Source organism: Trachypithecus francoisi, unplaced genomic scaffold (assembly GCF_009764315.1).
Source record: "Trachypithecus francoisi isolate TF-2019V2 unplaced genomic scaffold, Tfra_2.0 Lachesis_group1, whole genome shotgun sequence".
Classification (NCBI taxonomy): domain Eukaryota; kingdom Metazoa; phylum Chordata; class Mammalia; order Primates; family Cercopithecidae; genus Trachypithecus; species Trachypithecus francoisi.
This window is the reverse complement of record NW_022681454.1, coordinates 147990783-148018259: the sequence shown is the minus strand read 5'-3', so window position 1 is coordinate 148018259 and position 27477 is coordinate 147990783. Positions and strand designations below refer to the sequence as shown.

The 27477-nt window shown below is 39.6% G+C and overlaps 1 protein-coding gene across 15 annotated transcripts in view; it reads left to right on the top strand.

Annotated features, from left to right (window-relative positions):
• SH3D19 (SH3 domain containing 19) overlaps nt 1-27477 on the top strand; it is a 199023-nt gene that overhangs the window by 109666 nt on the left and 61880 nt on the right. For 13 of the 15 annotated variants that reach the window (XM_033215471.1, XM_033215464.1, XM_033215468.1 and 10 more), the window contains one exon: nt 23120-23160. The exons of the other annotated variants lie outside the window; for them this stretch is intronic. In XM_033215471.1, the coding sequence (XP_033071362.1) occupies nt 23120-23160 (41 nt within the window). The remainder of the gene's footprint in view (nt 1-23119; nt 23161-27477) is intronic. 15 annotated transcript variants of the gene reach the window in all.

Sequence of the window (27477 nt, the reverse complement as noted above, 5' to 3'; positions counted from 1 at the left end):
TTCTAAATCCTTTGTTGTCATTTCAACAATGTTTACAGCATCTTCGCCAGGAATAAATTCCACTTTATTTGCTCATCCAGAAGAAGGAACTCCTCATCCACTGAAACTTTATCATCGGATACATCAATTTGGTCACATCTTTAGGGTCCACTTCTAATTCTAGTTCTCTTGCTATTTCCACTACATCTGCAGTTACTTTCTCCATGGGGGTCTTGAACCCCTCAAAGTCATCCATGAGGGTTGGAATCAACTTCTTCCAAACTCCTGTTAATGTTGTTACGTTGGCCTCCTTCCGTGAATCACAGATATTTTTAATGGCATCTATAATAGTGAATCCTTTCCAGGTTTTCCGTTTACTTTGCCCCAATTCATCAGAGGAATTACTATCTATGGCAACTATGGCCTTACAAAATATATTTCTTTAATAATAAGACTTCAGAGTCAAAATAACTCTTGATCCATGGATTGCAGATTGGATGTTGTATCAGCAGGCATGAAAACAATATGAATCTCCCTATACATCTGCATCAGAGCTGTTGGGTGACCAGGTGCATTGTCAATGAGCAGTAATATTTTGAAAGGAATCTTTTTTCCTAAGCAATAGGTCTCAAGAGTAGGCTTAAAAATACTTAGTAAACCATGCTATAAACAGATATGCTGTCATCTAGGCTTTGTTACTCCATTTATGGAGCACTGGCAGAATAGATTTATCATAATTCTTAAGGGCCCTAGGACTTTCAACATGGTGAATGAGGCCAGGTGCCCCTCACACATATAATCCCAGCACTTCAGGCAGCCAAGGCAGGAGGATTGCTTGAGGGCAGGAGTTTGAGACCAGCTTGAGCAACATAGCAAGACCCTGTCTCTACAAAAAATAACAGTTAGCCAGGTGTGTTGGCATGTGCCTGTAGTCCCAGGGAGGCTGAGGCAGGAGGATTGCCATGAACCTTGATCACAGCACTGTACTCTGGCCTAGATGACAGAGTGAGACCTCACTAAAAAACAAAAAATTATTTAATGGTAAATGAGCATTGGCTTCAACTTAAAGTCATCAGCTGCATTAGCCTCTAACAAGGGTCAGCCTGTCCTTTGAAGTTTTTAAGCCAGGCATTAGCTTCTGTCTAGGTAGGAAAGTCCTAGATGGAATCTTCTTCCAATATAAGGCTACTTCATCTACACTGAAAATCTGTTGTTCAGTGTAGCCACCTTCACCAATCATGTTAGCTAGATCTCCTGGATAACTTGCTGCAGCTTTTCCATCAGCATTTGCAACTTCACCTTGTACTTTTATGTCATGAACACAGCTTCTTTCCTTAAATTGCGTAAACCAACCTCTACTAGCTTCCCACTTTCTTGTGTAGTTTTCTCACCTATCTCAGCCTTCATAGAATTGAAGAGAGTTAGGACCTTGCTTTAAATTAGGTTTTGGCTTAAGGGAATGTTGTGGCTGGGTTGATCTTCTATCCAGACCACTGAAACTTTCTTCATATCAGCAACAAGGCTGTTTCAGTTTCTTATCATTCATGTGGTCCATGGGATAGCACATTTAATTTCCTTCAAGAATCTTTTTTTTTTTTTTTTTTTTTTTAATTACAGCTTTGCTAAATGTGTGGTGCAAGAGGCCTAGCTTCTGGCCTATCTCAGTTTTCCACCTGCCTTCCACACTAAACTTAATCATTTCTAGCTTTCAACTTAAAATGAAGGAAGTACAATTCTTCCTTTCACTTGAACACTTAGAGGCCACTGTAGGATTATGAATTGTCCTAATTTCAATATTGTTTCAGGGAATAAGGAGACCCAAGGAGAGGGGAAAAGATGGGGGAACTGCCAGGGGAACAGTCAGAACACACACAGCATTTATCCATTATGTTCACTATTTTTTTTTTTTTTTTTTGAGACAGAGTTTTGCTCTTGTTGCCCAGGCTGGAGTGCAATGGTGCAATCTTGGCTCACTACAACTTCTGCCTCCTGGGTTCAAGTGATTCTTCTGCCTCAGCCTCCCGAGTACCTGGGATTACAGGCATGTGCCACCATGCCCGGCTAATTTTGTATTTTTACAAAATTAGAGATAGTCAGGCTTTTCTCGAACTCCTGACGACTGAGATGAGAGGGTGGGTTAAGCCTGGGAGGTCACAAGGCTGCAGTTAGCTATGATCTATACTCCAGCCTGGGTGACAGAGTGAGACTCTGTCTCAAAAAAACAAAAACAAAAACAAAAACAAAAACAAAAAAACTCGGGATGGGATGTATAAACTTCTTTTCATAAAACAATAGTTTATAAACATTTTCCCATAACATGATTTTCATGGCATTTCATCATGTAGTATACCAAACTCCATTTTTCTATTATCAGACATTTAGGTTATTTTAAGATTTTACTATTATAAATAATCCTGTAATCAGATTCTTATACCTGCATTTTTATGGACCATCACTGATTGTCTCCTTGTGATAAATTCCTAACAGTAGAATTAATGGAACAAAAAATATATAAACATTTTAAGGCTTTTCATATATACTACCAAATTGTCTTAATGAAGGGTTGCATTCTTACCTCTGTAACATTCTTTGAGGTTCTTCCCTTTCCCTGTGTTGTTTATGTATGAACCAGAAGAAAATGGTCCTGTGCCATTTGGCCATAGCTAATAGAACTCTATTCTAGAAGGTGTCCAATAAGACTATTGTTTCTTCCAGTGTAACTCGTATTTTTATGTTAGAATGCTCAGATTTTTTAACCCATTTCTGTTATTTTTATTTCAGATCCCAAAAGAGTGCTTTCCAAAAGGGGTCTTGTGCTAATCCACAGCCTCTGGAAATCTGTATGCTCGGAGCTTTTCAGAGGCCTTTCTGAAGCCATTCAGGAGTCAGATCACCTGGATTCAAGGCATAGACACCAGTGCATAACCCTTAAGCCTGTATTTGTAATCTGGACTGTCTGTGCTCAAATTTGGGGAACTTTTAGGGTGACCCAAAATGAATTTTAAAAATACTCTCAGGTCATGCCCAAATTTGGAAGCTTTTTAGGGCAATCCGAAATGATTTTTAAGAAATACTTTTTCAGGCTGGGTGTGGTGGCCCATGCGTGTAATCCCAGCACTTTGGGAGGCCAAGGTGGGCAGATCACTTGAGGTCAGGAGTTTGGGACCAGCCTGGCCAACATGGTGAAACCCCATGTCTACTAAGAATACAAAAAAATTAGCTGGGTGTGGTGGTGAGCACCTGTAATCCCAGCTACTCAGGAGGCTGAGGCAGGAGAATTGCTTGAACCCGGGAGGCAGAGGTTGCAGTGAGCCAGGATTGCACCATTGCACTCCAACCTGGGCAACAAGAGCAAAACTCCGTCTTTTAAAAAAAAGAGAGAGAGAAAGATTTATTGCAGGGAAATATTTATGTGATTGTTGGAGCTGATTTAAGCAAGTCAGAATTTTGTAAGGCAGGCCACCAGGAAGGGCAGGCTGGAACTCTCATCCATGGATGGACGCCGCCATCCACAGGTGAAATTTCTTTTCATTGGGAAGCCTCAGCTCTGCTCTTCAGGCTTTTCAACTGATTAAATCAGGCCCACACAGATTTGGTAGGATAATCTCTGATAAAGCCCCATCAACTGATGGACTTTCATCACACTGACATAATGCCTTTGTAGCGACATGTAAATTAATGTTTGATTAAATAACTGGAGACTGTAGCTTAGCCAAGTTGACACATAACATTGATTATCATAGTCGCTTTGGACCTCAGTTAAGCAGACTAAACCCACTCGGAAATGATTTTCAGTGTTATCTCTGCTTTTCAAGGTCGGGGCTCTTCAAGTCTCTGTAACCCAGAAGTTCTTTCTGACATATCAGTTTGATATTTGTTAGTTTTGTCATAAGAAACTACAATTGCATTATTATTGTCCTCAAGGATTCTCAACTCAAGCCAGGGTGTGTGGTCATAATGGGATTCTGTGAAGGAACATAAGCCATCATCTGCATAAACACCTTGATCCAGGCGCTATTTGCTCTTATACATTTGTGCTATCCCTTCGTGCTTAGATAAGCACACTGTTACACATGCCTGCTTTGTATGCACTGGTAAAGTCTGGAGTTGATAGGAACTGTTGAGAGTCCCACAGGCCTCTGACATAGTGGCAGAATATTACCTTTGGCTACGTGAAGAAAAGATACAGATTTGGTCCTCTCTTTTCACTAGTGCTAATTTTTCCACACAGTGATCAACTTCCTTTTGGGAAGCTCATTGCATTTCTTTGAGCATAACCTAACCTCCTCTCATTTGAATGTAGGATGTCTTCTTTGCCATCTCACTCAAAGTAGGAAAAGATAGACCACTCAGAAGTAAAATAGCTAATGGAAAAAGCATGATAAACTGTTAGGATACTTCCCGGTGGCCTTGGGTTTCAAAGCTTTTACCAGTCACTCAGGAAACAACCCCTGTAATTGCTCCTCTTGTAGATTCTCTAGGCCTGCATTTCAGTGCTTAGTTTTTTTCCATAGTTTTGAACGATGAGGTGGTGATGCACTACTACTAAATCGTATCTCATGCAGTAGTGGTGGTTGCACTGCATCCCTGAGAAGTGCCTCCCAAGCCTCCAATCTCAGCTGAAGGAAAGGCACCTGTGGCCAGGTTTCCACATGGTCCTACCCCATTTGGCCATAGTTGATAGAACTCTATCCTGTAGGGTGTGCTAATCAAGTTTTTTTCTCTTGAAAGTTTAAACTAAAAGACACAGAGCTGAGAGCCATGGTTTCTGGAGCTTTAAAATTATTTAGATGTGGGCTTGGTAGGATATGCATGCTGATGAACACTAGCCAGATATGCCAGTGAGTGAACGGAGAGTCCAAGTGAAGAAGACTGCGAAAACTGAAGCAGAGATGATGTGGTCCCAGAGAGAAAGTGAGGAAGAATGAGAGCGTGCACGAGAAGCTGCCTTGTTTCCCAGCACTGCCCAAAGTTTAGCTGCACTTCCTGTTCATACCCATTCTCGGGATACCTTTGTGTGCTCATAATAAAAACCCCTTTAATTTCATTCAAGTTTAAAGGGGTTTCGGTTGTTTTAACCTCACAAGACAATGCAATACCATTAGGAGAAACAATGATAAAATTACTGTAATTTAGAAATGAAAGTCACATACCTAACATACTCACATTGGTTTTAGGACTACCAAAACTATAGCCTTGATTCTAGAATTTATTTCCATGTAGATTAGGGTGCCATGAATATATTGAGAAAATAGAGTAGGGTAGTACTTTACAGTATTTATGGAGAAACAAAAGCCATGCCATATAATATGTTGTGTGAAGAGGGAAGTGTATTGCTTGTCTTATGAACACTGACATCAGATCTATGCCAGTGAGTAATAGAAGACTTTATTGTTTTGTCTTTTTTCATCAACAAAAGGCAAAACACACACAGACACACACACACACACAAAACCCTTCTTTAATGTAGGATTTTCTAAAACAACACAAAATACAGCCAGACCTATAAATATCCAATCATTTATTTGTATATACTCCCTGACATGTTATATTTTATGAATAAATCCCAGGAGTGATAAAAGTTTTAAATCATTTTCTGATACTATTTAAGATTCTGTCCCCTTTCCTCCACCATTGCCTGATTTAAATCTTCCAGCCATGGGATGTTCAGTGAAAGAAGACAGTACTTAAGGTTCTTTGGTAATTAAATCACAATTCTCACTTAATATGTTTTGTGTGTGTGTGTGTGTTTTCCTCTCAACATTCAACTGTATGTGAACTTTTTGTGAGATAGTGAAGCACAGTGGCAAAGAACTCTGGCCCTGCCTGGAGCCAGACTGTCCAAGTTCCAATCCTGACTTCACGATTTACCAGCTGTGAGTCCTTTGGCATTTAAATTATGTAAACTCTTTTCTCATCTCTAAAACTGGGATAATAACAGTACCTTCTTATAAGGGTGGATGTGTGGATTAAGTGAGTTAAGAGATGTAAAACCATTAGCATAGGTCAATTAGATTAGTTATTTCTTTATTACTATTGGAATGGATTAAATATCAAGTCCAGCTCCCTTTACTGCGGTTGGATTAAGTAATTGGTTCTTATTAAATGAATTTAAATTGGAATCTTGGAATGTTTTAAGTGTCATATTTTAAAAATTTTAGACCTAGTGGGTAGAATAGAGATCATCCAACCCAATAATGTCATGTTACAGATAAGGAAACTGACATGTGATTATACTCATGGAGTGAGTAAAGGCAGAGCTGAAATTGGGCTTGTCAGACCCCCAGACTCCTCACACAGTTCATGCTGTGTCTGACAACCATCAAGGGGATGGTCCTACATTCTCTGTGTCTCCAAGAATTCATCGATAGCCTAAAACAAACAGATGGTTTATGTACAAAGACAGGAACGCCAGCGAACAATCCAGAAGAGTTCAAGTGTAGCAGAAGATGTGAAGACTGAAGCAGAAATTATGTGTTTTCAGAGAGAAAGTGAGAAAGAATGAGAGCTTGCATGAAAAGCCACCGTGTTTCCCAGCACTGCACAAAGTTAAGCTGTACTTCCTGTTTGTACAAATTCCCAGGATACCTTTGTATGCTCACCTCTTCCCTCTTCTCTTTGGCCTTCGGTTTGCATAAAGAACAGACTTGGCCGGGCGGCCTCAGTAACTCATGCCTGTAATCCCAGTACTTAGGGAGGCTGAGGTGGGCGGATCACCTGAAGTCAGGAGTTCGAGACCAGCCTGGCCAACATGGTGAACCCTCGTCTCTATTAAAAATGTAAAAATTAGCCAGGTGTGGTGGTGCACACCTGTAATCCCAGCTACTTGAGAGACTGAGGTGGGAGAATCACTTGAACCCAGGAGGCACAGGTTGCAGTGAGCAGAGATCACACCACTGCACTCCAGCTTGGGCAACAAAGTGAAACTCTGTCTCAAAAAATAAAAATAAAAAAAGAACAGACTTGATCTCAGTATTTAAATAAGGTACTGCTATATTTCTTTAGATAATGATTGTTAAAAATACCACCTTTGAGTTTCCCATAGATTTGTTCTGCTTAAGCCTGAGGCAAAACTGCAACTTTAATTTATGTAAGCCTGATGTGGGAAAGATCATGATTTTAAAAATAACATCTCCATGAAACATTGATGAATCCATATTTGACATCAAACAGCAGATACACTGGAGTTTCTGTACTATGATATGTTTTGAAAGTGAGATTCACTTATATTCAAAAGGTATTGTGTGTGAAAAGCATTTTGCTAGGCACTGAAGTAGTTTATACTAAATGTAAAGACTTGGAACCCTAAAAAATAAATCTACAGAAATTTTCGCTTCACCCAGATTTACTATATAAACCCTATTAAGGGTTAGCAGTCTTCCTGCCTCCTGATTTTTTCTTCCTTTTACTAGTACTTCTTTGTAAAATACCAACCAAGATATTCTATCTTTGTACGGAGCTAGCTAGACAAAGTGGTGAGTCCTGTGAATGGGCTTACTTGACCTCACTTCTCAATTTGGACATGACTTTACCTTAAGAAAATATTTAGGTTTTGACATCATTTTTGCTAACAATACTGTCACTCAGTGTTTACAGTTCAGTGTTATGCTAATTCATGTAGGACTTTTTTCTATTACTTTCTATAAACCTCTTACAGATAAAACATGGAAAAGTAGAATTTATACCAGATTAGTTTAAAAACATATTGTGACAAATGTAACATATTAAAGTAAGATGAGAATAGTAGGGAAAGCAGTGTGGAGTATATGAGAACTTTCTTCACAACTATTTTGGAAATCTAAAACTAATTTACAATTAAAAGTTTATTTTAAAAAAATCCTCCCCCAAAAACATACATACAAAATTACTACGATGAAATAAATTGCAGCAATTTAGTATTAGCATGGTGACCAGCTTTTATCCTGTTCCCCCAAATAATATAAAATAAAATGATCAAGGCTGAATTATTTCAGTAAGAGAAAGGTCATTATTCTTATAGAAAGTCCTAGTTTGAAAACAAACGTCTCTAACAGCGGGATAGAATTAGAAGGGAATACAAGTACAAAGTCTTGGTGTTAAAATTTTAAAACTGGGATTAAAATTATTATTTGAAACATTTTGATGCCTCAGGGTCAAAAACAAAGCAAAGACAGTTCCTTGGCATACTTTTATCTAGAGCACAAATGACCGTTATAAGTTGATGGGGCTCGCATCCCCACCTGAGGGCAGTGGTTCATCTTTGTATCTCCAGCCGTGGTCCGACACCATGAGGTTATCAGCGATCGGTGAATGTTTCCTGAACTGAGTGGAGAGGAAACATTTTCACATGAAATAAAAACAACAGAGAATCTGAGGACCTCTAGAAGTTTATTCCTTTTTGAAGCTACTTGCAAAAATAAATAAGCTAAAGAAAATCTTTCTGGTTAGGATCTGTGCATTGGTGATCTTCACACTGTTTGTCTTCTCAGACTGCTGAAGTCATCCAGTAGCCCCGATCCCCACTGCCAAGGATTGTTCCGCATCAGCTGACTCTTCCTGGAAAAGGGCTGGTGGCGATGACAGGGCCAGTGGCACCGACGCTGTGATTGCTCGAGGTCCTGTCATGGGAATTCTACCTGTCTTTTTCAGACCTTTGGTGTTAGGGCTGTGCCCTGTGGGAATGAGGTGGGATTAGGAGTAAAGCTTGGAAGTGAGTCTTAGATCCTAACCCCACCACCAACAGTCACGTTTCTCTTTACTCATTTGTCTCCATCTCCTCTCCCCCTTCAACCCCCCAACATTCTTGAAATTTTAGGCAGAATTCCAAATAGCCTCAACATAGTTCAACTTAGACCGAAACAGTTGTATAATCTCTCCTGGGAAAATCGAAGACCCGGTTTTAATGGTCAGAGTATTTGTCTGGAAGCAAAATGTACAACTTTATCACACGAGTTTTGGGTGTTTAGAAGGGCCCTCATGCTCTGTTACTCCATTAATAAAACATAAATACTTGCTACCTAAATAGATGGAACCTAAAGGTAGTGGAAATTACTAACGACTGTATCTTGTGTTTTGAAAGTAAGGTTGTTAAAAAGAAGTCTGTCTGTCTGCCTACCTACCTGTCCCTCCATCTATCCATTCACACCTTCATTTCGGTTGATTTCTATCATTAGGAATTTTTCCAACATGACACAAGAGACATGACGTAAGAGACAGTTGGCATATCTTATAGACATTCTTATGGTGACATAGACATTGGTTACAGGTGTGAGGAAGATCATCTTTAGTACAACTAAAAGTTGGAATTAGTACTGGACTGTAGTGCCACATCAATTCTAAAAATGCCAGCACTGGACTAGCTGGGAGTCTGAGGAGCAACTCTGGCTTTGGCTGCTACAGAGAAGCAGATGTTACTATTCATGTATGCATAGTCTTGCCACTAAGAATCTATTTTATTATTATTATTATTATTATTATTTTGAGATGGAGTCTTGCTCTGTCACCTAGGCTAGAGTGCAGTGTCACTGTGAGGTGGCTCACAGCAACCTCCGCCTCCTGGGTTCAAGCAATGCTCCTGCTTCAGCTTCCCGAGTAGCTAGGACTACGGGCGCCCACCACCACACCCCACTAATTTTTTGTATTTTTAGTAGAGATGGGGTTTCACTGTGTTAGCCAGGATGGTCTCGATCTCCTGACCTCATTATCCGCCCACCTCGGCCTCCCAAAGTGCTGGGATTACAGGCATGAACCACAGCGCCCGGCCTTATTATCTTTTGTTTTGTTTTGTTTTTTTTGAGTTGGAGTTTTGCTCTTATAGCCCAGGCTGGAGTGCAAGGGGGCAGTCTCGGCTTGCTGTAACCTCTGCCTCCCGGGTTCAAGCGAATCTCCTGTCTCAGCCTCCCCATTAGCTGGGATTACAGGTGGCCGCCACCACGCCCAGCTGATTTTTGTATTTTTAGTAGAGACGGGATTTTGCCGTGTTGGCCCAGGCTGGTCAGGAACTCCTGACCTCAGGTGATCCTCCTGCCTCGGCCTCCCAAAGTGCTGAGATTATAGGCATGAGCTACCATGCCCGGCCTATTTTATAATTTTTTAAAGTTTGATTATACTTTACCCTCTCCTTTAATTGTATTTCATTGAAATTGGCATTCATGGTTAGTTCTATATTTGTGATACTATTTTTTAAAGACTCCAGATATTCCTAGGTGGTTCCACATTTTCTAATTTGTATTAAAATTACCTGTTTAAAAAAAATTGTTTACTTCTCTGTCTTCTGTACTTAAGTGTAATCTCTTTGAATAGAGGGACTCATCTTGTTTTACTTTTGTTTTCAGCACCTAGGAAAATTGCTGGAACATAGAAAACACTTGGGAAATAATATCTAAATTAATGCTTTTAAAATTCTAAATGTTTATATGGATTTAATTGGATTATTAATGCCCTGTATTTTTATTGTATATTAGAGCGGTGGGGGTATGGGAAATACAGAGATTTGAAGTTGTGTGCATGCTCTAATTCACTTTTGTTATTCACATCAGGATTCTGGGGAATTTTCAGCCCTATAATGACATCTACATGTGACTTTGAACTCAGCCTGCTATTTCCAGAAAGTGATTGATTGGCTGGTGGTTTGGCTATAATCTTCATTATTTAGAGGTCATGAATTTGACATGAACCAGTGAATTTATTTTGCTTTGCTTTTTGCTATAGCAATTTTTTAAAATAGCATACAAATTATTAAAGTAATTATAAAGCTTGAAAAATTCAGAGACACAGGTAGATGACAAATCATTCCTAATTCTCTACCTCTTAGAATCAACTATTGTTAACATCTGGGGCTGGTGCAGTGGTATGGTGATAAATGTGAGCAACTCGCTGTCTGAGTGTAATTCCAGTATGAATGTTGGTTGATATGTTTGTTTATATTAATGAGTAAGATAAACGTGAAACAAAATATGTGTCAACAAAAACCAAAACCAAAATATAAGTCAGAGTTTCTATTCATTTGTCAATTGCATGAGCAACCTCTTTTCTGTTTCAGATGATAATTTTCAAATACTGGAAGAATGTTTCCTCAGTTTTTTTGTTCTTGTCATAATGTAACAGCGCCACATATAACATGCTTTTAGGTTGAACGTGCATTATTACTAACATTTTCTTTGTCACTTTCTTAAGTTTAGACAGTCAATAAAATGATAAATTAAGCCCTAATTTGCCAGTTTTGTGGTATAAATATTACCACCATGGCCAATTTAAAGCTACCAATATGATACCGCTGGTGATGGATTGGGACGAGATGCACAGTAGCACATCATTAGCAGTAGTAAAGTTTAAGAAAATAGTTAGGAAATGATGAACCTTTAATATTAGCTTTGTTTTAATTATAAGTTTATATAACTTAATTTTTCATAATGGTTATATTTAACAACTGGCTTGCAAAATTTCTGAAAATTCAATTGTCAGCTCACATGAGCCAGTATGAGCTGGCTCCAGCACATCACTGGGTAGATGCATTCTCACTTTTTTTGTATAAATGTAATTATACAAGTATGTGTGTGGGGTGTGTGTGTGCGTGTGTGTGTGTGTGTGTGTGTGTGTATGTATGTATGTGTTAGTCCATTCAGGCTGCTGTAACAAAATACTGTAGAGCAGGTGGCTTATAAATGACAAAAAAATCCAGACTTCTGGAGGCTGGGAAGTTCAAGATAAGACACCAGCAGACTCCCACCCTGTCTAATGAGGTCTTGCAGTCTGGTTCATAGACAGTATCTTCTTACTGTTTCCTCTTATGGCAGAAAGGGCAAGGGATCTCTCTGGGGCCTCTTTTATGAGAACATTAATCCCATTCATGAGGGCTCTACCCTTGTGACCTAATCACCTTCCAAAGGTCACATCTCCTAGTACCAAAACCTTGGGGGTTAGGATTTCAATATATGAATTTGATGGGTACACAAACATTCAGACCACAGCAAAAGAGATATATATTTTTTAAAGTAAGATTTTACATATAATATTGGGATTATGCTATTTCATAGTTTGGGGACTTGTTTATCTACCTTGTAGACATGGATTCCGGTGTCATTTGGTCATGCATACTCTTTTGCTTTACAGTCTGCACTTCAGGCCATTTCACAGTGGATGGAGCTGGTCACAAGGGGAGGCTAGATGAGAATAGCTGAATGAAATGCTTCCAGTGTGGCAGGAAAGAAGAGGGAATGAATGGGGATGGGACAGCATCTGCCCCCCTGTGCAGCAGGCCAGTTATTTCAAAGTATGCTGCCAAATGAACTTTATCATTTCTCAGGCAGAGTCCTTACTTTGAGAATATCTGGAACCTTGCTCTGTCCGCCCACAATATTGTGCCCCATCCTTTGTTCTGCTGAACTCGATACTTGCCGTTCTGTACTACATTCTCTGCTGTACATTCTTGTGTCTCTCCTGTCTGCTTCTTTAAACTGAAGCTGATAAAAGGCACATTTCCTCTCTGTGAATCTTTTTAAATATCCTGAAAAGAGATCTGCTTGTTTGGGGACAGATGTACTCAGACGCAGTGTCTATAGTCAGTCATTCCCCTTAAATGATGGTATCCTCAGATACATCATATATTAATAATATCCTAAAACATACTTATTTGTGAGCTCCCAAATCTAGAAGTTTACTGTATCTTTTGGGTAATTTCATGTAACTATTGGTATTTATAATTTTAAATCACTTTAATGTCCTTGGGCTACCAAGTATGTTCTTGGTATCTAATGGGAAAGTTCTCCAGTGACTTTGCAAAAAAAAAAAAGAGAGATATTAGCTGGTGGGAAGGCTGCTAGCCCTGCTTGTGTCATGGAGAAATTGTTGAATATTTAGAGTAAAGGTTTTGTGCCTACCCACTGCTGAAGTTTCTGTTGCAATTTCCAGAGGAGAACAAATCTTTGATTGTTAAGAATGAATTCAGCTGTTTCCACGTTGTGTTTATATTCTTGGTTAAAGCCTTCAGCTTTATAACAGTAACTCCTTAAGAGCTGCCTATTTTTGAAAGACTCAATTAAATGAGTGTTTAAAATGTGTTTGTTTTTGTTGGTAATTAAATAATTTATGCATTTTTATGAATTTACATTAAGTTTTGCTGTTATGTATATATTTGTTGCTTCATTATTTTCTCAACCATTGATTGAGCGTATTTTATTTTGGCTTAGACATCACTAGATATTTGGTGAAAAGCTAGAAATGTAATGATGTAGGAGCCTCTAAAAGGTCAAAGGAAGGCTTAGCTAACCTAAAACCTTTGATCAAGTGATACAAACTAAGAAATGGGTGACTAGGGCATTCACATTTGAAAGATATATATATATATATATATATAATATATATAAAGAAATATATATAATATATAAAGAAATATATATATATATATAAAGAAATATATATTTATATATAATATAAAGAAATATATATGTTTATATATATATTTTTTGAGACAGAGTCTTGTTCTGTCATCCAGGCGGAGTACAGTGGTGTGATCTCAGCTTCCTGTTACCTCCACCTCTTGGGTTCAAGTGATTCTTCTGCCTCAGCCTTCTGAGTAGCTGGGACTACAGGCGTGTGCCACCAGGCCTGGCTCATTTTTTGTATTTTTAGTAGAGATGAGGTTTCACCTTGTTAGCCAGGATGGTCTCAATCTGCTAACCTCGAGATCCACGCACCTCGGCCTCCCAAAGTGCTGGGATTACGGGCATGAGCCACCGCACCTGGCCTGAAAGATATATTTTTTTAAAGTTATATGATGTGGAAAAAATCTTACAGTGTCACAACAATTTAAATAATTTATGCATTTTTATTAATAACATTTAAATTTTGCTTTTTAAAAAAGTATCTGCCTCACTATTTCACATAAAGCCTTGGCTTCAAACTGACCTAATTTCTAAGTTTTTAGAAATGTCATTTAATTAATGCTTTGATCATTTTCAGATGCTTAAAATATGTCTTTGTTTTTACATTTTAAAATGACCACTATTCTCCCTTACAGTAGTTTTATTTTAATCTCGTAAAGAATGGAGAGAAACAAAATCATGGTTCTCACCTTTTTTCTTTCCCTTCTGCCTTCTAAACACACTGATTTTTCATATGTTTTAGAATTAATAGTAGGGTTTTATTTTTTACAGAATATTGCACTGGTTAATTGAGATGAATATGCTCTCATTTGAAAATATCACATGTTAAGGTTAAGGCATCTTCCCAAATGGTCACATGCATGCACGCACCCCTTTGTTTGTAACATTTGTTGCTAACCTAGTTCCAAATATTAACTGCTTTTGGAACATTTGAATTTTCGTGCTGATTTTGATTGCCACATCATCAGTAGATATTATACACCCAGGCCATGCAACTATCCCTTCTGGTGAATTCAAAGTAAATTAGAAGGCTGGGCGTGGTGAATTGTGCTGCTATAAACATGCATGTGCAAGTATCTTTTTGGTATAATGACTTATTTTACCCTAAGGTGCCCAGCACAATGCCCAGAATAGCATAGGCATTCGATTTCTTGGTTGAAAATTAAGGTTAACTCTTTTTCTTTTCTTTTTTTTTTTGAGATCGTCTCACTCTGTCACCCAGGCTGGAGTACAGTGCGCGATACCTAGGTAGATACCCAGGAGTGGGATTGCTGGATCAAATGGTAGTTCTACTTTTAATTCTTTAAGGAATCTCCACACTGTTTTCCATAGTGGCTGTACTAGTTTACACTCCCACTAGCAGTGTCAAAGTGTTCCCTTTTCATTGCATCCATGCCAACATCTATTATTGTTTTTTGATTTTTTGATTATGGCCATTCTTGCAGAGTAAGGGAGTATCACATTGTGGTTTTGATTTGTATTTCCCTGATAATTAATGTTGTCGGGCATTTTTCATATGTTTGTTGGCCATTTGTATATCTTCCTTTGAGAATTGTCTATTCATGCCCTTAGCCGACTTTTTGATGGGATTGTTTGTTTTTTACTTACTGACTTGTTTGAGTTCCTTATAAATTCTGGATATTAGTCCTTTGTTGGATGTATAGATGGTGAAGAGTTTCTCCCACTCTGTGGGTTGTTTACTCTGCTGATTATTTCTTTTGCTGTGCAGAAGCTTTTTAATTTAATTAAGTCCCATCAAGAAAAATAGATTTTGTGTTCTGATGAGAACCAACATATTGGAGTATTCAGTATATGTTTAATTAAAAAAAAAAATAATACTATAAATAGCAGATTTTTCTAGGTAGTGATAAGCTAGTATCTTTTCTCCTTTCCTTTTCTCCCTGAGAATTTTTTCGTCCCTGGACAGAGGGCTTTTACTTTGTGTTTTATGTTTTGTTTGTTTGTTTTTGAGACAGGATCTTTCTCTGTTGCCCAGGCTGGGCTGTGGTGGTGCCATCCTGGCCCACTGCAGCCTCGAATTCCCAGGCTCAAGCCTTCCCCCTGCCTCAGCCTCCCAAGTAACTGGGACTACGGGTAGGCACGCACCACCACATCCAGTTAATTTTTTTTTTTTTTGTAGAGATAGGGGTCTCACTATGTTGCCCAGATTTGTTTCTTATTGTACGTATAGATGTTAAGACTCTAAATATGGACTGTGATGTAGAAAACATCTGCCTTTGATGTTCCTTTTTTGATATGACCAAATGATTCCTGTTTGAATTTCCACCCAGCTTCCTGTGTCCTACTTTCTCTTGCCAGGCAGTGTTCCCCTGCCAGTCTCATGTCTGTGGCAGCAGCTTATACTAGGTTTTCCCCAAACGTTCTAAGGAAGTGTCCGAAGGGATGTGTATATATATATAGTTTTTGAAACCAGGATGACAGGTTTGAGAAAATTCTTTTTTCTTTTTTTTTTTAAGAACTTCTCTTCACATATTTTAAAGTCATTGTTAAGCAGGGAGTAGGGTGTAACTGGATGAGTCAGTTGTTTTTCAGAAACTTTTTCTTTACATATGATCTCAAGTATTTTATGGCACAGAATCTGGGCGTGTGAAGAGGACTTCTTAAATTGCCTCAATTTTTAAAAATTTGCTGTAATTATTTTTTAATTTAGGATTTATGTGCAACATCATTCCAACATGTATATGGCCTGATAAGGAGATTATATTCTATAATTAGTAGAGGAACTAATATGTAAAAATACCTCTCTGATAAAAGATTAAAAAAATATAAATGTTCTAATTTTAAGAAAAGCAGAAATTCAAATCATAAGCTCTTTTCTTATCTACAGGCTTCTCACTAGACCACGAGCACCAATGGGCAGGCTCCATGTCCTAGTTAATCTTCTTTCTTTGGTGCCCAGCACAATGCCCGGAATAGCATAGGCATTAGGTTTCTTGGTTGAAAATTAAGATTAACTCTTTTTTCTTTTCTTTTCTGTTTTTTTGAGACAGAGTCTCATTCTGTCGCCCAGGCTGGAGTGTAGTGGGGTGATCTGGGCTCACTGCAAGCTCCGCCCACAGGGTTCATGCCATTCTTCTGCCTCAGCCTCGCTAGTAGCTGGGACTACAGGCACCCGCCACCATGCCTGGCTAATTTTTTTTTTTTTTTAATAGAGACGGAATTTCACGGTGTTAGCCAGGATGGTCTTGATCTCCTGACCTCATGATCCGCCCACCTCGGCCTCCCAAAGTGCTGGGATTATAGGGATTATAGACGTGAGCCACCGCTGTGCCTGGCCTGTTTTTTTTTTTTTTTTTTTAAGACAATCTTCCTCTGTCGCCCAGGCTGGAGTGCAGTGCACAATCCTGGCTCACTGCAACCTCCACCTCCCAGGTTCAAGTGATTCTCATGCCTCAGCCTCCCAGGTAGCTGGGATTAGAGGCATGTGCCACCACACCTGGCTAATTTTTGTATTTTTAGTTTCACCGCATTGGCTAGGCTGGTCTCAAACTCCTGCCGTGAGGTGATCCACCCGCTTCAGCCTCCCAAAGTGCTGGGATTAAAGGTGTGAGCCTCCATGCCCAGCTGAAAATTAAAGTTAACTCTTAACAGTTAAATGCACATTAATTGTTTGATGAAAAATAAAGAAATCATCAGCTAATAAGACAGAAGTTTAGCCGGGCACAGTGGCTCATGCCTGTGATCCCAGCATTTTGGGAGGCTGAGGTAGGCGAATCACCTGAGGTCAGGAGTTCAAGACCAGCCTGGCCAACATGGTGAAACCCCATCTCTACTAAATTGACAAAAAATTAGCTGGGCGTTGTGGCAGGTGCCTGTAATCCCAGCTGCTCGGGAGACTGAGGGGAGAGAATTGAAAAAGACAAAAGTTTGAAAAATCAGTCTGTAGATGTTGTGGATGCTTCAAACTGAAACTACCATATATGTGTCTATATTTTATCTCTTATTTTTTTCCTGGCATTTAATAGACACCTCTTTAGACCTGTGTATCCTTTTTATGCCTTTTACCAACAAATAACTCCTAATCATAAAAATTAATCCTACTGGCTGGGGGTGGTGGCTCATGCCTGTAATCCCAGCACTTTGGGAGGCCATGGTGGGTGGATCACTTGAGATTAGGAGTGTAAGACCAGCCTGGCCAACATGGTGAAACTCTGTGTCTACTAAAAATACAAAAAAATTAGCCAGGTGTGGTAGTGGGCGCTTGTAATCCAAGCTACTTGGGAGGCTGAGGCAGGAGAATCACTTAAACCCAGGAGGCAGAGGTTGCAGTAAGCCGAGATCATGCCACTGCACTCCAGCCTGGGTGACAGAGCTGAGTGACAAAAAAAAAAAAAAAAAAAAAATTAATCCTACTATACTGCTACACATCTAGAAAAGAGAGGATTAGATTTTAGCCCTTTTTGTCTTTTTAGGTTTTCTGTATAAACTCTTTCTATAGATCACTTAGGTTGACTGTGGAGGAAAGATATAACCCCAGAAAAGGTTTATTCTGGTTATTAATTCCTTGGTTCATTCAACAGGTGTTCATTGAGCACAGTTATACATCAGACCCACAGTTCTTAACCTTTCTGTGTTCACATTTGAAAGGGTTAGATTATGTGCTCATATGTTGCCGTAAATGCCACATTTCTTAGGTGCTGGGTTGACATGCACCATACCTCTTCCCAAACCAAGTTGTATCTGTTCCACGTCATGTAACATAACCCACTCAGACAAGTTCCATCTGATTAACATCACTGTATGTTACTGTATATTACACATGGTTTGAAATTTAGCAACATACCAGTGAAGAGTTTGTGCTGCTTGTTGCTTGGGAACTACCAGAGTCTTAACTTATGAAGAGACAGGTTCTAAAGAAAGTGTACAATGAGAAAACCAAATTGCAGAATTACTTCCAAAATTCTGTTAATTTATACTAAAAGTACAAGATTTATTGCCAATTTAAGTGCCTTGGTGAAGTCTACTGCACCATCTCTAAATAAGTTCAACCTGGCCAGTTTTCCATTAGGAGTGCTATTCTTTAGTTAACACCAAATGCTCATCAAGATGACATTTTGTATTTAAAAAACAAAAAACAAACAAAAAAAACTACTTTAAACATTAGACCAAACACTCTTGATAAGACGTGCATATAGTGAGATGTAACTGGCAATTGAGTCCAACAAAACAAAACCAGCAGCAAAATTATCCCTGGGGATTTGCTTATTAAGTGGATTATAGGTGGAATAACTAGTACTATTTAAATTATAATATTTCTTTCTCTCTGTGAGCAGAGTTGAGTTCACATTAGTCCAGTAGTGGGCACATGTTATGTGATACATTCTTTCTCCTTGAGAAGCTTGCAGCCTAATTAGAGAGTCAAGACAGGAATGTGTGATTAAAAACAAAAAGAAGAAGAATTGAGAAGGACGGGGCAACATATTCTGATTTTTAAACTGGCTGTAGTTATAAATAACATAATTGAAAGTCTTTTCCAAGATCTTTGAACTTTTTTGTGGAATTTCTTTTTTAATAGAGTTAAATATGAAACTAAATATACATAGCTACTTGATCAGCATGCCCATTTTCTGGGAAACATCCTGAGAAGGATGACCTAAAGGAACAGAGGTCTGTGTTTTCAATGGGGGAAATATAGTGTTCACAAAAGCTTGTAGGTTTGTTTTGTTCTCTTGGTTTTGTTATTGCTTTGGCTTCATAGGAGATTGGGTATATGAGAAGTATGTGTTGTGAAACTCAGAATGATTGTAAATGGTAAATAATAATTCTGCAGAAATGCAGATCATTTAAATGTATAAGGTAGCGTTATAATAACTATAGGTTAACTTGCTGGTGATGGCAGGATAGTCCCAAAAATTTCAGCCATATATATTGTGAACCACAGAAATGTTTATATTGGAAAATAGGGTAGGAAATTTAACATATCTTGAGACTCTAATATGTGCCCAGTACTGTGATATATATTTCACAGAGTTTTCTTATTCAGTCTTAGCAACAAGCCAAAAGATAGGCATTAGTATCCTCATATTACAGATAAGGAAACAATTCCAGCAAGTAAGTAAATTGGACAGCTCACACAAATAAGAAAACACCTCTAACTGACTACATATTCTGTACACTTGCCAGGCGTGATGGCTCACGCCTCTAATCCCAGCACTTTGGGAGGCCGAGGTGTGCGGATCATGAGGTCAGGAGATCAAGACCATCTGGCTAAAATGGTGAAACCCCGTCTCTACTAAAAATCCAAAAAAAAAAGCCGGGCGTGGTGGCGGGCGCCTGTAGTCCTAGCTGCTGGGGAGACTGAGGCAGGAGAATGGCATGAGCCCAGGAGGCAGAGCTTGCAGTGAGCCAAGATCGCACCACTGCACTCCAGCTTGGGTGACAGAGCGAGACTGTGTCTCAAAAAATATATAAATAAATAAGAACAGATTCCCTACTCTTCCAACAGTTGTACTGCCCCAGTGGATACATCATGCTTTCTACTTATGTGCCTTGTGCAGGAGAACACCTCTTTTTAAAACCAGCAGATCTTCCAGGCTTGTTCACTATCACGAGAACAGTACAGGAAAGACCCACCCCCATAATTCTATCACCTCCCACCAAGTTCCTCCCATGACACATGGGAATTGTGACAGTTAAAATTCAAGATGAGATTTGGGTGGGGACACAGCCAAACCATATCATGTCACCCCTGGCCCCTCCCAAATGTCATGTCCTCACATTTTAAAACCAATCATGCCTTCATAAGAGTCCCCCAAAGTCTTAATTCATTTCAGTATTAACTCAGAAGTCCACAGTCCAGTGTCTCATCTGAGACACGGCATGTCCCTTCCACCTATGAGCCTGTAAAATCAAAAGCAAGTTAGTTACTTCCTAGATACAATGTGGGTACAGGCATTGGGTAAATACAGCCATTACAAATGGGAGAAATTGGCCAAAGCAAAGGGGCTACAAGCCCCATGCAAGTCTGAAATCCAGTGGGGCAGGTCAAATGTTAAAGCTCCAAAATGATCTTGAAGCTCCAAAATTATCTCCTTTGACTCACATCTAAGTCATGCTGATGCAAGAGGTGTGTTCCCATGGTTTTGGGCAGCTCCACCCCTGTGGCTTTGCAGGGTATCGCCTCCCTCCCAGCTGTTTTCATGGCTGGCATTGAGTGTCTGCAGCTTTTCCAGGAGCACAGTGCAAGCTGTCAGTGGATCTACTGTTCTGGGATCTGGAGGACAGTGGCCCTCTTCTCCCAACTCCACTAGGCAGTGCCCTAGTAGGGACTCTGTGTTGGACTCTGACCCCACATTTCCCTTCTGTGCTGCCTTACCATAGGTTCTCCTTGAGAGCCCCACCCCTGCAGCAAACTTCTGCCTGGACATCCAGGTGTTTCCATAAATCCCCTGAAATCTAAGTGGAGGTTCCCAAACTCAGTTCTTGACATCTGTGCACTTGCACGCTCAACACCACATGGAAGCTGCCAAGGCTTGGGGCTTGCACCCTCTGAAGCCACAGTCCAAGCTCTATGTTGGCCCCTTTCAGCCACAGCTGGAGTAGCTGAGAGGCAGGGCACCAAGTCCCTAGACTGCACATAGCAGAGGGACCCTGGGCCCAGCCCATGAAACCATTTTTTTCTCCTAGGTCTCAGGGCCTATGATGACAGGAGCCCCATGAAGACCTGTGACATGCCCTGGAGACATTCTCTCCATAGTGTCTTGGGGATTAACATTTGACTCTTTGTTACTTATGCAAATTTCTGCAGCCGGTTTGAATTTCTCCTCAGAAAATGGGATTTTCTCTTTTATCACATTGTCAGGCTGCAAATTTGCCAAACTTTTATGCTCTGCTTCCCTTATAAAACTGAATGCCTTTAGGCCGGGCGCAGTGGCTCATGCCTGTAATCCCAGCACTTCAGGAGGCCAAGGCAGGCAGATCACGAGGTCAGGAGATGGAGACCATTCTGGCTAACCCGGTGAAACCCCGTCTCTACTAAAAATACAAAAAATTAGCCAGGCGTGGTGGCGGGCACCTGTAGTCCCAGCTACTCGGGAGGCTGAAGCGGGAGAATGATGTGAACCCAGGAGGTGGAGCTTACAGTGAGCCGAGATTGTGCCACCGCACTCCAGCCTGGGCGACAGAGCGAGACTCCATCTCACAGTCTTGGAAGCTTGAAGTCTGAAATCAGGTGTCAGCAGGGCTATGCCCTCCTCTGAAACTCATAGGCGAATTCTTCCTTGCATATTAGCTTATGGAGGTTGACCAGCATAAGGTACAGTCTTTGATGTACCTTGGTTTGGCTCTTCAGATGACCATCTTCTGAGGAACCAGTTAAGTTGGATTGGGGCCCATCCAACTCCAGTATGACCTTATCTTAACTATTTACATCTGTAATGACTCTATTTTCAAATAAGATCACATTCTGAAGTCCTACCAGTAAGGACACCAACATTTCGTTTTGAGGGAGGATATGTTCAACCCGTAACACCTTCCATGTTCCATCCATATCAGTACATCTTCCTTCTCAACAAAAGAAACAAAGGATGTTTTAAATTCATAATATTATCCCTGCCAAATCAGTGGTAGTGAGCAAGGAGATTGTGATGTATTCACTAAGAGGGCTGTTACCCCTTCTGTATTACAGATTGAGTATCCCTAATCCAAAATCCAGAATGCTTCAAAATTTGAAATTTTTTGAGCAGTAACTTAATGTTCAAAGGAAATGCTCGTTAGATCATTTCAGATTTCAGATTTTTGGATTAGGGATACTTAACTGGTAAGTATATAATGCAAATATTCCAAAATAAAAAGAAATCCTAAATAATTCTGGTTCCAAGCATTTTGGATGAGGGACATTCCACCTGTACCTTATACCAATCATTTTTTTCAAGTAGCTGTTTTACAGAAAGCCTTCAAGCACTCTTTTAAAAATCAGTATTACTGTAAACAGTTGTATCTTTATATTACAGTCCTCTCTTTATGGCATCAGAGACCTCCTAGAGCTTAATCTTTCCCCTTGTATAGCACAATAGTATTGTTTTAGTCAATTTTGTGTTTCTATAATACCACTAAATGGGTAATTTATAATGAACAGAAATGTATTGGCTCATGGGTATGGAGGCTGGGAATTCCAAGATTGAGAGGCTGGTATCTGGAGAGGGTCTTCTTGTTACCATGTCATCCCATGGTGAAAGGCAGAAGAGCAAGAGAGGAAGCAGGGTGTTGGATAGGAGGGGAGAAAGGGAGAGAAAGAAGCGGGAAAGAGAGACAGGGAGTCTGGGAGGGAGAGGGGTACGTCTCACAAGATTATTTTATTTTTAGGTGGTGATGTTTTAAATTCTGATCTTAAGAAGAAATGCTGTTGGTCCTTAGGTCAAATTGACTATATAGATAATGTACTTTGATGTGATATGTGAAGACAGGAATTTCAGTGTCAAACACAAAAGAGCTATAGGGAATAACGTTATTTTGAGCACGATGTAATGCTGTCGAATTACGAGTGGTATCCAGGTTTTCACTGGAAGATACGTAAGCAGCTACGAAAGCAATTTTAAGGCAAAATTTTACTTACACCGCAAATATATTTCCCATAAAAGAAATTAAAGGTAATTTTAAAAATTTCCTTAATTTTTGATTTGTAAAGAGGATAGGCCAGTAAAGAATGTATCAAACTTGTGGCTTGGCACCATATTGAATCCCAGAAATGACTCGGCCTTATGAATGACTCTTCTCAAAAGGATTAATGAATGTATAATAAGTTTTCTTTCTTTTTCTAGCCAAGGACCCTTGTCATCCATTAGAGCGGTAATCAAGAGATGTAAGTTTGTTTTTTCCTTCTCTGTATTTTCCTCTGTAATAATTTTAAGTGATGATTTAGATTTCCAGCAGGTGATTGTATTTGACAAATCTACAAAATACCCAAGAGTAGCTTCTCCTAAGAAGTATTAAAGGATTTCAGACAAACAGCTACTTTTCAGCTTATATTTATTGATAAGCCAGTTTCTCAGAACTGTGTTTGTCTCTTACAGAATAAAGCTGGGTTTTTTTTCTTAAAAAATGTGATAGTATAAATCTGTTTTTTTATTTTTTTAATTTGCCTATCTAGTTAGTTTCTGTGATCTAATATAAATTTTATGTAACTATTTTCTAGAGTTAGAGATATCTTACAGGTTTAAGAAATATTAAACCCTGGCTGGGTGCGGTGGCTCAGGCCTGTAATCCCAGCACCATTTTGGGGGTCAAGGCAGGTGGATCACCTGAGGTCAGGAGTTCAAGACCATCCCAACCAACATGGTGAAACCCTGTCTACTAAAAATACAAAAATTAGCTGGACGTGGTGGCACATGCCTGTAATCCCAGCTACTCAGGAGGCTGAGGCAGGAGAATCACTTGAATCCAGGAGGCGGAGGTTGCAGTGAGCCAAGATCGCGCCACTGCACTCACAGCCTGGGCAACAAGAGCGAAACTGTCTCAAAAAAAACAAAAAAAAAAAAAAAAAGAGAAGAAAAGAAAAAAGAAATATTAATCCTTGTGGTTCATTTGTTTCTACAGGTACTCTTCAAAATTTATTTTTTAACTGTATAAGTGCCTATAAAGACGGGCTTATACTACCACATCAAGATAGAAGTGCTAAGAGTAGAATTCCCATCAGAAAGGAACATTTCTATTTTCTGTCCTTATCTCTTGGTTAAAACTTCAAAACTTCCTATTAGTGTGGTATTTTAACACTTTTTTAAATAAAAGTCTCTGGAAAGGTCTCTTTAAAAATAGAACATGGATTGCCTGTGTTAGAAAAGGATAAAGATAGGATTTTAGATGTTCTTCACATTATTTGGGCTGAGGTTACTGCCCTGAGGAGAATGTGCCCTATTTTTAGAAGCATAACTTGGTTTTTTTTCTTCTTCCCCTGAGACAGAGTCTCTCACTGTCACCCAGGCTGGCCTGCAGTGGCGCGATCTTGGCTCACTGCAACCTCTACCTCCTAGGCTCAAGCAATTCTCCTGCCTCAGCCTCTTGAGTAGCTGGGATTACAGGCATCCACCACCATGCCCTGCTAATTTTTGTATTTTTAGTAGAGATGGGGTTTCACCACATTGGTCAGGCTGGTCTCCTGACCTCAAGTGATTTGTCCACCTTGGCCCTCCAAAGTGCTAGGATTACAGGCGTGAGCCACCATGCCCGGTCCATAATTTGTAATATTTACTATTAATTTAGGATATTCACAGGTCATGAAGAACATGCATTTGAACAATTCCAGTGAAAATTTTACAAGGTGACAATACAGAAAAATATGCCATGTTTCCCCACTCCATTTTTTTGCTTTATTGGTGAACTATAAATATGTGGAATGCTATGGTATAGGATGAAAAGAATTCAGATATAAAAATGAAAAATTCTTGATAGCCTTTCATGCCTTATAACCCTTGGCTTGGGGGTGGTAGGCGATGACAGGCAGAGAGATAATTTAAATACAAAATTAGGGTCTAGAACTCAGGTAAGAATTTATTGGCTGGAGATATAACTTAGAGTAATCACGGATATAAGCAAAATCCTGGAAGTAGCCAAACATGTAGGGAGAAAGTACACAGGATAAGAAAGATGAGAAGGGATAGAATCTTGGAGACACTGACATCTGAGGACAAGCTATGCCTTCAAGGGGCGTAAGGCAAAAATGCATGACCCAATGACCCCAGCCCTGCTGTGAAAGGCCTCCTTTCACTGAGTCATATCTGTGGGCTCCTGCCTTTGTCCCCTGGCTTCTTACCTTAACTCCCTTGGATTTCAGGACTTTTTTGTTAGGGAATCACAACCTGTGCGTGACTTCCCATGGATCCCCAAGATGGATCTTGCTCACCTAGAGACCCCTATGCTGTGCAAGGCTCAGCTAAGACATGGGCAATAAAAGCTGAAAAGGGATGGTCAGAGTAAATAAATAAATAAATACATACATACATACATAAATAACAAGAGACAGCTGTGTTTTAGAGGTCAAAGGCTATTTTAAAAGGAACAGGCTAATTACCAGTAGCTCTTAATACTACAGCCAGGCCAAGCAAAAGGTGCTGAGAACAGGTTCTTGTGTCTGGCGCTTAGGAGGTCAGTGCAGACCCATGAGAGAGCAGTTTCAGTAAATATGGAAGTTGGAAGCCACACTTCAGTTTCAACCATGAATAGAATATGTGGAAGTTGGGACGGCTAGGGTAGCCTACTCTTTTATGAAATTTGGTGGTGAATAGGAAAGATATGGGCTGTAGTTTGAGAAGGAGGCAGAATTAAGGAAAGAGGAGATCTGACCATGTTTAGGATGAGGAAGCATGAAGACATTTGTAGGCAGCGGGGAAACAGTCAGTGGAGGGATCAGACTGGAGCCATGAAAGAAGAGAAAACGATGAAACAGGGCCCTAGCAGAGAGAGGAAGGAGGATGTGAAACAAAGGGAAAACCCTTGCTTTGAAGTAGCTGGTGTTTTTTGGTTTTTAACTCAGTTGTCTTTTAATTTTTCTGTCAGTCACTTTGTAAACACTAAAGTAAACTTGTATTCCTGATGTTTAGGCAGGAAGGCCAAACAGATCCTTTCATGATAACATATAAATACAGAATGAGGAACAATTGTGCCTTTTCCTTTTGTTTTCTTCTTTTTGCCTATTCTATAAGAAAAAGCTGTAAATAATTTTTATCTCAGCCAGCCCATTAAAATGTACCTATGTTACTATCCCATACTCAGTCATCTAACCCTGGCAAGCAGAAAGACTTTATCCCATTTTAAAGTGATATTCCTTAACTGGTTGTAGTTCAACTTATTTCATAATCATTCTGGTTCCAGTCAAGCATTGGGGTCCTTTTCTTTGCATGTATTCTTATGAGTCCTGAATATTTTTGGTAAAGTGTTTTGATGTATCCTAATTGGATACATCTAGAATTTTACATTCTTCCTTTCATTAACTTTTTAAGAGAAAATTATTTTCTGAAATTCAGACTTAGTTAATATTGCTTACCTACCATAAGTCAGGCACTGTTTCCATACATTATAGAATAGCACTCTGCATGGTAGGTGTTGACCCATTTTACATGTGGTAGTGAAACTGAGTCTCAGAAAGGTTAAGTGGCTTCACAAGGTAGAGCTGAGATATGAACCTGGCTTCCTGACTTCAAGGCCATTCAGCTTTCCACTCTACAGACGTTCTTGTTATCATGTCAAATGCATCTAACTCTCATACCCTGTCCCAAACAAATGTAGTCAGTAAGTTTCTTATATTATTGTGATTTTCATTGATCTTTCATTCATAGTTCATTGATCATTCATTCATAGTTCTATGGCAAGGGTATGTATAATTAATAATCTTTCTGTGTGTTTATTTCTTCTGATATCATTTAATTGATAATTTTGAATTATTTAGATCAAGACTAGCTAGCATCCCCCTCTCCTGGCTCCACGTAGAGTTAAACTGCTTCAAGAAACAAACCGCTCCTAGCCTTGCTCCTAAAGGGCTGTTGGACCTGGGATAATTCATTTAACCCCTCTGTATCTCAGTCTCCTCCTCTGTGAAGTTTGAGTAGGTTGATCACTGAGGGCCTTTCCAGGCTTGAGATCCTGCTGGAATTCGAGAAGATTCTTTATTGGTGGTGATACCGCACATCTACATCTCAACTCTAACATGAATATATTTTGTGTTTAGAATTTAACCACTTGAACTAGAAAAGTTTGACAATAGGCTGAGCACAGTGGCTCATACCTATAATCCTAGCACTTTGGGAGGCTGAGGCGGCCGGATCACCTGAGGTCAGGAATTTGAGACCAGTCTGGCCAACATGGTGAAACCCCATCTCTACTAAAAATGCAAAAATGAACCCAGCGCGGTAGTGGACACCTGTAATCCCAGCTACTAGGGAGGATGAGGCAGGAGAATCGCTTGAATCTGGAAGGTGAAGGTTCCAGTGAGCCGAGGTTGCGCCACTGCACTCCAGTGTGGGCGACAGAGTGAGACCCCATTTCAAAAAAAAAAAAGAAAAGTTTGAAAATAATTCTGTGAAATGATAGGATAACTTTTACTGAAAATACTGCCTTTATTCTGTGGCATTAACCCAAAACGTACAAGACTAGCAGCTTGTGGCAGAAAGGTAAAATGGGACATGCT